The sequence below is a fragment of the Pangasianodon hypophthalmus genome, chromosome 9 (assembly GCF_027358585.1).
Source record: "Pangasianodon hypophthalmus isolate fPanHyp1 chromosome 9, fPanHyp1.pri, whole genome shotgun sequence".
Taxonomy (NCBI): Eukaryota; Metazoa; Chordata; class Actinopteri; order Siluriformes; family Pangasiidae; genus Pangasianodon; species Pangasianodon hypophthalmus.
In genome coordinates, this window is record NC_069718.1 from 4394499 (window position 1) to 4408671 (window position 14173).

The 14173-nt window shown below is 39.3% G+C and overlaps 1 protein-coding gene across 2 annotated transcripts in view; it reads left to right on the forward strand.

Annotated features, from left to right (window-relative positions):
- Nucleotides 1–3399: 3399 nt before the first annotated feature.
- khdrbs3 (KH domain containing, RNA binding, signal transduction associated 3) overlaps nucleotides 3400–14173 on the forward strand; it is a 112395-nt gene continuing 101621 nt past the window's right edge. For both annotated transcript variants that reach the window (XM_026909875.3, XM_026909876.3), the window contains exon 1: nucleotides 3400–3833. In XM_026909875.3, the coding sequence (XP_026765676.1) occupies nucleotides 3740–3833 (94 nt within the window). In that variant the 5' untranslated portion in view covers nucleotides 3400–3739. The remainder of the gene's footprint in view (nucleotides 3834–14173) is intronic.

Here is a 14173-nt window from a genome sequence, read left to right on the forward strand (position 1 = left end):
CTATTATTGCTGTATTATACTACAGCGTGTTTGAATTCTGGACTGTGATTGGTCAGGAGGTGTTGATTAATTGTCTGTAACAGCAGCTCTGAGACTAGTGCAGCTGCGAGTCACATATTCGTTATAATACGTTATCGTTTCTATAGTAACAGCTCATTGGCAGGGACTGGTACGGCGGACGCTCCACTAATAATAAAAAACATTAATAAATGTGTGTGAACATTGACATGGTGACGTTTATGTAACATTTATGGAAGGAGTCTCCAGTGTCAGCGCTTTGTAACAGTCTGAGGTAAAGCTGTAACTTTTCTCATCTTCACGACAGAGGAGTTTACGCGTTGCGGTTTCCTGGTAACTGTGTTTTTTTGAGAGGAAAAAAAGAAAAGCTGGTGAGGGAACGACTGTTTTACGCTGCTGTAATGTAAAAGTGAAGAGGAACTGAGTTGTTTGCAGATGTTCCACATTAAATGTAACTGCAAATGCATGAAAATTATGACGTGACGCTCTTTAATAAATTAAACGTTGTAACAGTTGGCAAACTGCTGTGGTGTAAGAGGAATAAAACGATGTGTGGTGCTGTTATAGGAAAGAATCAACTTCTGGAAACACTGACCCACATCGCACATTGTTTTATTCCTTATGATTATGTATGTAATGTAATTTATTCATGAAATCCTGCAACGAGACTTCAGTGGACTGTACTCGGAGTTTTTTCCTCTCTTCTGATGGTCTGTGATATCGCCTCCGCTCCTGACAGCGAGACCCTTATACATGCAGTATACATGGTTTTGTGTGAACAAGACTGGATTACTCTCCCGCTAGCTTATCTGGCCCAGACAGAGCTGTATTACAAATTTACACTGAGAATTTCTTTCTTTTTTTTTTTTCTAAAGCAGACAGTGAGAAAACAGAATATACAACAGACTATATTCCTGTCCAAAGAAAAAGCATTCATGGCTGTTTTTTTTTCCCCTCTCAGCTTTCAGCTCCTGAAATTGTAGCTGTAGCTGGTGAAGTGCGGTCTGTTGTAGCTTCTGGACATGTCTGTAATGAGAACACACATGCCCTACAGCCAGCCGTCATGTCCTGACCGTCCATTAGCGCTGATGGTGTGGTTCTGATGTGGGCTTTGAATAGCAAACTTCCTCGTGCATGACTGAACCTCCGGACATAATGCTGACCTCACTCAGATGCTCGCACTCATGCCGTGCATGAATACGAATGCTTATCCAATTCCAAGTTGCACATACACCCTCCAAACAATGACTTGCAGAAGTATTCACTCCCCTTTACATATTCACATATTTTGTTTTACAGCTGAAATGGATGCAATTGGGATTATATGTCAAAAATCTACAGTAAAAAATTAACTAACTAAAAAAACTCAATAAATAAATCAAAATGTGGTCTGATGAGGCCAAACTTGATTGATCTGTCTTTGGCATAAAGTGCTACATTGGCGGAAAAAACCACTGAGAACACTATTTCCACGGTGAAACATGGTGGTGGTAGCACCATGGTATGGGCAAGCTTTTAATTAGCAGGAACTGGGGAAAGATGGGTCAAGGTTGAGGGCAATTCTAGAAGAAAACCTGTTCCAGTCTGCAAGAGACTTGGCAAAGCTTCATCTTCCAGAAGGATGACAACTCTAATTTTACTGCCAAAGCTACACTGGAGCGATTCAAATCCAGGAACCTGAACGTGTCAGAATGGCCAGACCACAATCTGTTCGTGAATCCATTTCAAGACTTGAAAAGCCGACCTCTGATGCTACCACCACCTTGCTTCACAGTGGGAACCGTGTTCTCAGGGTGTGTTGGGATTCCATCAAACGTAGCGCTTTGTCTCAAGACGGACGTGCTAAGATTCGCAAAGAAGAATGGGCAAAAATATCACCATCCAGATGTGCGCACCTGATAGAGACATGTCCCAGAAGACTTGCAGCTGTAATCACAGCTAAAAGTGATGACCCAGGGGAGTGAATATTTATGCACCCAACATAATTCTGTTTTTTGTTGTTGTTGTTGTTTAATTAATAGAAAATATTTTGCACCTTCAATTGTCAGAACTATTGGAGCAAAAATTGTAATATTTAATCCATTTAAACTGAACCTATTCTGAATTTATGCAAGTTATCAATCCTTCCATCTTGATATTTATGCTAAATCCTGTGATGTTGGGACGTTACACAGGAAAATGACATTCAGTGAGGATGTTAATTTATAATACACAATTCCTGTCAACATTCGTTCAACACATTTATGTTACCATCAGGAAGAAAAACATCTTCATGTGTTCAATCGATGTGCAGTTTCCATGTGGAGCGAACATTACATTAATAAAACTATCAATACTCGTTAATAAAACTATCAATACTCGTTAATAAAACTATACATCTATGGAAATTATTACAGAGCATGAACATGATTGAATAAATGTATTCATATATCACATAAATATGTGATTAATCTGGAAGAACCGAGCGTATATTTGTGTAAAGTTTGTGTAAAATTGTGGGAATTTATCCGATAAATGCTGTGTTGCTTTAACTCATATTTAAAGTGTATAAAATACTAAACACGAATATTTAAATGTAAATAAAAATAAATATAATTTAAAATATTCAACTGCACTGCAAACATATTAAACTCATTAAATGAAAAATAACACATTAAACATATTAAAACATTAAAATATTAATACAAGTTAATAATATGTATATTAAAACATACACAAATATATTACCACATGAAACATATTTAAATATTAAAGAAATGAAAACATAAAAAATATATGAAACACAATTGACCATGTTAAAATATACAAATTCTAAACATCTTATACATATATATATATAAAAAAATTACAATATTAATACATATTAATAATACGCTTATTAAAACATAAACAAATGTTTTAATACATGAAACATATTTAAATGTTAAACAAATGAAAAAAAAAAGAAATACAACTGACCATGTTAAAATATACAAATATTAGACATATTATAAAATAAAACATTACAGTATGAAACATTAAAATATAAAAAATACCTCAATGTAACACCCGATGCTAAATTATTATTATTATTATTATTATTATTATTATTATTATTGAATTGTATTTTAATACTAATTGTCTTTGATGTATGTTTATATACTTTGTTTTATGTTATGTATTTCTGTTTCTATTTTCTTTTCCTATATAAAGAGACTCTATATAAAATAAAGCTTTTATTATTAGCTATTATTAGTATTATTATTATTATTATTAAGTGTTAGCCCCGCCTCCCTTTGCGCATGACTGATACTGAATCGGACCAATCAGAGCAGGAAGTGGGCGGGCTCTCGGTTGCCCGTGGATACAGCAGGGGGAGCTGGAAGCTGTAGAGCGCAGAGGCAGCGCGCAGGAGCTGGACGCTTCCCGGTGTGGCGGCTCTGTGAGGCGGATGGATGAAGCCGAATCTCCGGGACATTCTCCACCTCCGGCTCCTTCATTAACACACCATTAACACACCATTAACACACTTCCGGTGATGTGGAGCGCTTAGCTGGTCCTCAGAGCTGCTTCTTGTGTGTGTGTGTGAGTGTGTGAGTGTGTGTTCTCTCTCTGAGGCTTGGTGTGAGTGTGAGTGTGTGTGTGTGAGTGTGTGTGTGTGTGTGACACGCTGCTCACACAGCGCTCCGCGGACAGGACAGAAATTATAAATAATTAAAGAAATAAAAGAATAATAATACTAATGATGGATAATGAAAAGTATCTGCCGGAGCTGATGGCTGAGAAGGATTCCCTCGACCCGTCTTTCCAGCACTCCACACGCCTCTTAGAGCAAGGTAAGCTGTCTGACTCCCACAGCTGTCTGTCCATCTGCCCCTCTCTCTCTCTCTCTCTCTCTCTCTCTCTGTCTATCTATCTATCTGTCTATCAGTCTGTGTCTCCCTCTCTGACTCTTTCTCTCTCACTTTCTCTCTCTCTCCCTCTCTCTGTCTCTTTCAGTCTCTCTCTCTCTCTCTCTCTCACTCTCGCTGTCTTACTCTCACTCTCATTCTATCACTCTCTCTCTCTGTCTCTCTCTCTTGCTCTCTCTCTCTCACTCTATCACTCTCTCTCTCTGTCTCCCTTTCTCTCTCTCTCCTTCTCTCTTTCTCTCTCTCTCTATCACTCTCTCTCCCTCTCTCTCTGTCTCCCTTTCTCTCTCTCCCTCCCTCACTCTCAGTCTCTCTCTGTTCTCTCTCCCCCTCTCTCTCTCTCTTACTCTCACTCTTTCACTCCCTCTCTCTCTCTCTCTCTCACTCTCTCTCACTCTCTCTCACACTCTAACACTCTCTCTCCCTCTGTCTGTCTCCCTCTCTCTCTCTCCCTCACTCTCGCTGTCTTACTCTCACTCTCATTCTATCACTCTCTCTCTGTCTCTCTCTCACTCTCTGTCTCTCTCTCTCTCTCTCTGTCTCTCACTCTGTCTCTCTCACTCTCATGCTCACTCTATCACTCTCTCTCTCTATATCTCCCTTTCTCTCTCTCGCTCCTTCTCTCTCTCACTTTCTCTCTCTCTGTCTCTCTCTCAGTCTCTCTCTCTCTTTATAACTCATCAACTCTTCTGTAGTGCTTTTTAAGTTGTCTTGCATTGCTTTTTTTATTCCATAACCGAAAGTGTTATTCTACTCAACATCAGCAGCAACAAAACCAGAAGAAAAGAAGTAAGAAAGGGAGAGTGTGTGTGAGCAGGAAACACTAGTGCCTGGGTATTTATTTTATTCAGGACAGATTCAGGAGCTCAGTCCTCTTGTGTTCATGCTGTAAACACAGGACACATGGTGTGTTTCTGCACTGGGAGACGGACTTGTGCTTCCCCTCCATCAGCTCTGTGCCATGTGGCAGACGATTGTGTTATACACGTCTCATTATCACCAGCAGTAATCATTCAGTTTAATTCCCACGTGTGTTTGCGGTAGATAAACGTGTCCGAGATGACGGTGTCTAAATCACTCACATGGCAGTGTGTACAGCAGAGTGAGTGACTTTAAATCGCTTTACGGCTTGGACTTCATTTCTCATGGCTGGTGAACGCGCTCCGCCTGACGGATGCCTGCAGGCGCGCTCCCGCGATCTCCTCTCTCCTTCTTTGCAGCTCGGGAGCGCGCGTTTAGAGCTCTGCTCCCAGATGCCTGTGGTGGATTTTGTGTGTTTGAATGCTTTTCTGTGCAGCTTGTAGCGGGTTTAGAATGAATCCGCGTGTTGTACTTTTGTGAAGTAGTGCTTAAATGATGGATGCAATCTGGCAACCCGGTGGAAGAGCAGGAATGAGCAACGTTTCTGATATTAATTCAGTCATTTCTGCTGTTAATGCAGTCATTCAAGCATGACGTCACGTGGTTCTGTAGCAAAATAACATTAGGGCAAACAGGAAAGCACATCAACACACAAACAAAACACACACTGTGCTTAAAAACTCATGGAGAATGGATTAGAGCATCTATCTATCTATCTATCTATCTATCTATCTATCCCATCACCACATTAAAGACTCTGTTTACATTGTCAGTGAGGGCTGGGCAATATGACAAAAATATCATATCATGAGTTTCAAAGACATTTTTCTGATACATGATATCTATATCTATATCTATCTATCTATATATATATATATATATATATATATATATATATATATATATATATATATATATATATATATATATATATATACAGTATACATGTTTTCTTCCAAACTGCCAGATATACAGTAGTACTGCTTTAAAAAAAAGAGAAAAACACTGTTTTGATGATTTATATGTCCACAAAAATGTGTTTATTTCTTTTATCTCATATTATTAAAAATATATATCAAGTTCATTTTTTTACATTGAAAAGAAAAAAAAAAATCTAATGCTGTACAAATTGATATTTTACAATTTTCCAGATTAAACACAAAAAATGAACAGCAAATCAGCTCCTTACAGTCAGCTTGTAATTATTATTATTTTTTAAAAATATGAAACCTCGATGTAAAGGATATTTTACATTACATTTTTATGGAGCATTAAAGCAAGTCTTAAAAGTGAAAGAAATAAAAAATAATTCTAAAAAAAAAAAGGAAAGTGGGAGAAAACTTATAGGTAATAATCATTTATAATAAATAAAGAAAAGAGAAAATAATATTATGTGTCTATTGGAAAATCAGAAACAAAATAAACTGACAGCAGGAACGAATACATGGGGAGAAAAAAACAATAAACAAGAGAAAGCGAGGGAAACTGTAGCGAGTGAGTAGTGGCTCTGGTATAAGCGTGTAGACTCTTCTTCAGTAAGCACTTTGTCCTGCTCAGGGTCAGGGAGGATACGCAGCAGTCTATCCCGGGAATGCTGGGGATGGGAACGCCGGGCAGCAGAGTGTTCCTGCCTCTGTGGGTTAGACGAGTGTTTCTAGGAGCAGAAATTAGTTTACTGAATAAAACTCTTCACATGAATGATGGAGATTCGCTAATGGACCTGAAACGCAACGTCATTCACGTCATTCACTTCATTCACTTCAGGTTCAAGTGGAAATGTGAGAACAGTTCTACATTCAGCCTCAGACAGACAGACAGATAGATAGATAGATAGATAGATAGATAGACAGACAGACAGACAGACAGATAGATAGATAGACAAACAGACAGACAGATAGACAGATAGATAGATAGATAGATAGATAGATAGATAGATAGATAGATAGACAGACAGACAGACAGACAGACAGATAGATAGATAGACAAACAGACAGACAGATAGACAGATAGATAGATAGATAGATAGATAAACACATAAACAGATAGTAAATAAATAAATAAATAGATAGATAGACAGACAGACAGACAGACAGATAGATAGATAGATAGATAGATAGACAAACAGACAGACAGATAGACAGATAGATAGATAGATAGATAGATAAACACATAAACAGATAGTAAATAAATAAATAAATAGATAGATAGACAGACAGACAGACAGATAGATAGATAGATAGATAGATAGATAGATAGATAGATAAACACATAAACAGATAGTAAATAAATAAATAAATAGATAGATAGACAGACAGACAGACAGACAGATAGATAGATAGATAGATAGATAGATAGATAAACACATAAACAGATAGTAAATAAATAAATAAATAGATAGATAGATAGATAGATAGAGAGATAAACACATAAGCAGATAGTAAATAAATAAATAGATAGATAGATAGATAGATAGATAGTGACCCTGACCAGGATGTGGACTTGATTTGTGGAGATAATCCCATAATTCTGTTCATTGAAAAATGAATAGCTTCATGAAAGTGTGAAAAATGACAGAATAGAAAAAAAGAGTTTTATGGACAGGGCTAAAAAAAATCCCCCTTTTTTATCACCCACTTCAGTCTATATTTAATTGCTCTGATTGAGTTTGTCACGAAAAGGTATCATTTATCCATCAGATATCAGCAGCACTCAGTGTGTGTGTGTGTGTGTGTGTGTGTGTGTGTGTGTCAGTCACGCTCCCACGCACACACACACACACACACACACACGCTTAAAGTGACAGTGTGTCTTTTTTTTTTTAAATAAAAGTGTTTCTGTAAATCTATAAAATAATATCTGATTTGCTGTTTGCTGTAGCCCTGAATCTGGATCAGGCTAGCTTAAAAAAAAAAACAATCATTTCAGCCTTCTGTTTACAATTTTCCAGCCCTGAAATGAGCTCCGCCTACATGCTTATCTCCGCCCCTTCAAACCTTCAATTACAACCCACAAAGCACGCATAGTTTCACTAAAGGAGAGAGAGGAGGAAGGTGAAGTGAAGACGTGTCTGTTATTTTATTGCAGATGCGGTTCATCTCCCAGGCAGCGAGAGGGCGCTTAAACTTTACACACCGCTGCTTTAATATCATCAGTAGCTTTTTCGAGTTACGTTTAGTGCTGTGAAACATTTTTCACAAGTAATTTCAGAGCACTAGTTGAGTCACAGTAGGAAATAGCGTTTGTAAATTCGAACATTAAAAATATTCTTTTGTACTGGATGTTTCATTCTCTCTCTCTCTCTCTCTCTCTCTCTCGCTCTCTCTCTCTCTCTCTCTCTCTCGTCACTTTTTTTACTGTTTTTTTCTGCCACTTTGGTTAACATACACTTACCACAAAGCCCTTTTTCACTAAAACTCCTTTTTGACGTTAAAGGATTATTAGCGCTTTAAACATGGCGTCGCTCACAACATTTTCATCTCGTCTTGGCCACAACGTTGATGTTTAACGTTAATATGAGAAACGCAGCGTGTTGATCAAGTTATTTCTCTTTCTCGTGGAGTTTTGTGCTGAAGATCTCGTTCCTGTAGTGACTCAGAGCGGAAGAGAAGCGCAGGCTGTAAACATATGCTGTATATTTCGAGTTGTTGTATTGAGGCGTGAGCAGCTCTTCAACAGCTTGTGTGTGTGTGTGTGTGTGTGTGTGTGTGTGCAGTAAAATTGAACAAAAACCTTTTGCAATATGGTTCCGTCTGACTGAGGCGGTTTAACTCCGATCATAGCGCTTCTTTATGATGAAAGACTTTTTAAAGATGGTCTCTTTGGACCTGATCGTAATGTGGAACTGTAGCACTGACGCCTAACGTTCAGGAGATTATAATGTCATATTACATGAGGTCATGCTTCATCAAACTCTTAGCCTTCATACACACTAGCAAGCGACGCGCGCGCGCGTGTGTGTGTGTGTGTGTGTGTGTGTGTGAATCTCAGTAGCTGAAATCGCAGCTTCATTTCGTAAGAATACGTAGAAAATGAACGCTTTTGATCACTTGATAGTGTGAATGCAGGATCATTTCTGAACAATAATAAAAAACAAATATAAAAACAAGATATAAAAACATATCTAAAATGGCATAAAAAGGATAAAACGTTCGTTCTTTTTCCTCTTCCATTTTTGTGTAGAACCCTTCAGCTGAGAACTTCTCCCTCATAACGGTTCTGAGTGGAACACTTTTAGAAAGTTAGACTCTCAGAACAAAAGGTTCCTCAAAGGTTCTTTGAGTAGTTACGGGTTCCTAGCTTGTTAGAATCATTAACCAGCTGAAGAACCCTTGAAGAACATTGTTTAAGGGTTCTTTCACATACGTAGTGTTTGGTCCGTTTGAAAGGAACCCTGGTGTGTTCTCTCCCTTGGTGTGGTTCTTTCTTCAGGTGAGAACACAGCGATCGCATCCGGGTCTGAGAGCGTCTGAGGGAAATGGTCATAGTCTGGTTCCAAGAGAACTGCAGTGTGATTCGATTGCAGTGAGAAAGTGAATCGACTCCGAGTCCATGTTTTCTCTGTTCTCCATGTTCTCCATGTTTTCTGTGTTCTTCATGATCCCCATGTTCTCTATGTTCTCTCTGTTCTCCATGTTCTCCATGTTTTCTGTGTTCTCCATGTTCTCCATGTTTTCTGTGTTCTTCGTGATCCCCATGTTCTCTATGTTCTCTCTGTTCTCCATGTTTTATGTGAACTCTATCATCCCCATGTTCTCAGTGTTCTCCATGTTGTCCGTGTTCTCTGTGTTTTCTGTGTTCTCCATGTTCTCCATGTTTTCTGTGCTCTCCATGATCCCCATGTTCTCCATGTTTTCTGTGCTCTCCATGATCCCCATGTTCTCCATGTTCTCTCTGTTCTCCATGTTCTCCATGTTTTCTGTGCTCTCCATGATCCCCATGTTCTCCATGTTCTCTCTGTTCTCCATGTTCTCCATGTTTTCTGTGTTCTCCATGATTCCCATGTTCTCCATGTTCTCTCTGTTCTCCATGTTCTCCATGTTTTCTGTGTTCTCCATGATCCCCATGTTCTCCATGTTCTCTCTGTTCTCCATGTTCTCCATGTTTTCTGTGTTCTCCATGATCCCCATGTTCTCTCTGTTCTCCATGTTCTCCATGTTTTCTGTGTTCTCCATGATCCCCATGTTCTCCATGTTCTCTCTGTTCTCCATGTTCTCCATGTTTTCTGTGTTCTCCATGATCCCCATGTTCTCTCTGTTCTCCATGTTCTCCATGTTTTCTGTGTTCTCCATGATCCCCATGTTCTCCATGTTCTCTCTGTTCTCTGTGTTCTCTGTGCTCTCCATGATCCCCATGTTCTCTCTGTTCTCCATGTTCTCCATGTTTTCTGTGTTCTCCATGATCCCCATGTTCTCCATGTTCTCTCTGTTCTCCGTGTTCTCTGTGCTCGGGTGATTTTTGTGATTTCTACACGCACTTGTAGAGGTTTGTTTTCTATTTTCCGTCACCATATTCCTGACTGATGAATGACGTGAGAGTTTTCAGCCCTACACGCTCCTCAGACAGCGCTAGTTTTTCCAGTGTGTGTAATTTAAGAGGGAAAATATCAAATTTCACTCTGACTGAGACTCGACAAACAGATTATTATGTGGGGAAGCCTGCACGTCTTTCTTTCTTTCTTTCTTTCTGTCCTTCCTTCCTTCCTTCCTGTGGATGTAGGGAATGTCATTACTCATTCGTCTTCACCACGTAAACGCTTCCATGGAAACCTCTTTTCACCATCTGAGCTGTTTGTCAGTGTGAGTGGTCAGATGTGTGTGATCGACTCTCAGCTGTGTCCGTGTGTGTGTGTGTCCGTGTGTGTGTGTAGTTAGTTCTCACAATAAATGAAGCAAAATCTTCTTAATTAAAATTTAATAAGCTTTGATTAAACTTTGTTTTTGCCAATGCATATTAGTGATGTGCGGCTGATTCGGTCTAACAACAATTTTATTTTAGAAAATAGATTTATACTGTATATATATATAAATATATATATATAATTATTAAATAGAGCGTAATGTAAGATTTCTGACCATTTTGTCGATACTTAGGCAAAATAGAACAATCACTGGCCTTAACATCGCAAACCTTTGGCAAGGAGTCGTTTGGGAGGCGAAAGAGTCGACTCGTATTTGTGTGAGTCAAATACGAGTCGACTCTTTCGCCTCGTATTTGACTCACACAAATACGAGTCGACTCTTTCGCCTCCCAAACGACTCGTATTTGTGTGAGTCAAATGATTCACTGACTCACTACTAAAGAGCTGGAATTCCCCTCAGTATTAGGTGCGAGTGACAGGCGTGAGGTCCCTGAGGGATTTCACACACACACACACACACACACACACATACAGATCAACTTATTATCCTAATACTTTATTGTTTCTATAGTAACAACTCATTTACAAGGACTTTTACAGTGGATGCTACACATTAGCAGATTAAAAAATGTGTTTTTAAAGTTTTCTGTAAGGAAATGTTTATTTAACGTTTATGGAAGGAGTCTCCAGTGTCAGCGCTTTGTGTAACGCTCATCAGGAACTCACATGTTTTGCCTCATTGCTCCCATTCTTGTAAGAAATAGAAATGGAGACTGGAAAGACTGTGTGTGTGTGTGTGTGTGCGTGTGTGTGTGTGTATGTGTGTGTCTGTGTGTGTGTCGTTGGCACACAGAATCATCTCTTCCCCTAAAATCCTGAATTAGGGGCTGTGTATGAGTGAGTGGTTAATTTTTTATCTGTCTCAGTGGACTCTCGCCACTCGTCTGCCAAATCTGAGAGAACTGAATCGCTCTTATCTCCTCCACCACGCTGTGTGAGCTCCACTTCATTAATCAGCTGGCAGCACATGACACAGAGTGACACAAAAGCCCCCGACATGAGCTGCACGTCCGAGAACACACACCCACACACACACACACACACACACACACACACACAGAGAGAGAGATCAACTTATTATTCTAATACGTTTTTGTTTCTATAGTAACAACTCATTTACAAGGACTCGTACAGTGGACTCTTCACATAAACAGATTAAAAAACATGTTTGTACCATTATCTTTAAGGAGATGTTTATTTAATATTTATGGAAGGAGTCTCCAGTGTCAGCGCTTTGTAACAGACAGAGGTAAAGCTGTAAGTTTAAGTTTTCCGATACTTCAGGATTGAGGAGTTTACGCCTTACAGTTTCTAGCTAAAGTGACAAACTGTGTTTTTTTGTCTTATTAATTTGAGAGAAAAAAGAGAGGCTGGTGACGGAACGACTGTTTATAGCCGCTATAACGTATATGAGAAGAGGATCTACAACAGTGATGTAACTATAAACAGATAAAAAGTATGATGTCATTCTGTAATAAACACAACACTGTTACAGTTGCTGTGGTGTTAGAAGAATAGGGCACTTAAGTGTGGTAACAGTAACTTCTCTTCATCATTTGAGTATTTTCCTGTAACAGCACGACACTGAATCGTTTATTCTTTACATAATACACTTGCACTTTAGCCCAGGTATCAGGTTTGATTTTTTATAAACCTCTGTAACCAGTGGTAGTGTACTCAGAGGTGTACTGCTAAAGGGGGTTTCAGATGATCATATGAGTTTTCTCTCTCTCTCTCTCTCTCTCTCTCTCTCTCTTTCTCTCTGTCTCGCTCACTCTCGGTCTGAAAAAAAATCAGACTTTCGTTTTGCTCTGAAAACATCAGAAATGTGTCATATTTAGCCAGCGAATGAATTTGGGGCACTTCAGCTGCAGATACTGACTAACACTGGCTAAATTAAGAGATGACATCATGTAAGTGCTGGATATTACACTGAAAAGTGAAACATATTTATACAACGTAGAGGTACTCTTAAAGAACACTTGTTTTTCATTAGACAGACTGATACACTGAGATACACTGACAGATAGAAAGACAGACAGGTAGACAGACAGATAGACAAACATGCAGATAGATACAGAGACAGCAGCAGTTACTTAGACAGACAGACAGACAGACAGGGAGACAAACAGACTGATACACTGAGATACACTGACAGATAAAAAGACAGACAGACAGGTAGATACACAGGTAGACAGATAGACACAGAGACGGCAGCAGTTACACAGACAGGCAAACAGGGAGACAAACAGACTGATACACTGAGATACACTGACAGATAAAAAGACAGACAGACAGGTAGATACACAGGTAGACAGATAGACACAGAGACGGCAGCAGTTACACAGACAGGCAAACAGGGAGACAAACAGACAGACAAGCAGGCAGACAGACAGACAGATACACTGAGATACACTGACAGATAGAAAGACAGACAGGTAGACAGACAGATAGATACAGAGACAGCAGCAGTTACACAGATAGGCAGACAGACAGACAGGTAGACAGACAAATAGATACAGAGACAGCAGCAGTTACACAGGCAGGTAGACAGGGAGACAAACAGACAGATACACTGAGATACACTGTCAGACAGAAAGACAGACAGGTAGTCAGACAGACAGACAAACATACAGATAGATACAGAGACAGCAGCAGTTACACAGACAGACAGACAGGTAGTCAGACAGACAGACAAACATGCAGATAGATACAGAGACAGCAGCAGTTACACAGACAGACAGACAGGTAGTCAGACAGACAGACAAACATGCAGATAGATACAGAGACAGCAGCAGTTACACAGACAGACAGACAGACAGGTAGACAGACAGATAGATTCAGAGACAGCAGCAGTTACTTAGACAGACAGACAGATACAATGAGATACACTGACAGATAGAAAGACAGACAGGTAGACAAACATGCAGATAGATACAGAGACAGCAGCAGTTACACAGACAGACAGACAGACAGGTAGACAGACAGATAGATACAGAGACAGCAGCAGTTACACAGACAGACAGACAGACAGACAGGTAGACAGACAGATAGATACAGAGACAGCAGCAGTTACACAGACAGACAGACAGACAGACAGACAGACAGACAGGCAGGTAGGCAGACAGTTGTAGCGTTATTGTAATTTTCACGCTGCAGTAGATGATTTTGAATATAGAATTAGAATTGTAGTGGAAGTATCCAGTAATTATGCAGCTGTAGTTTATTAATCACAAAGCAGTGGATTCAGAATTTTTTTCTTTTACTCTACAAACACACTGAATATTTTTGAAACACCAGGAGCGTATGAGCGTGATTTCATTTATCTGTAGGAGGTATCTATAGTATACATTAATTAGGGTTTAATTCATTTTATCCTGAGGAGTTTAGCGTGATCAGGTGTTTAGCGTAAACGCTCCGGGAGAATCAGATTCACACATCACGCCTCTAACGACCGTGTGTTTAACAGCACCACTAACACACATAG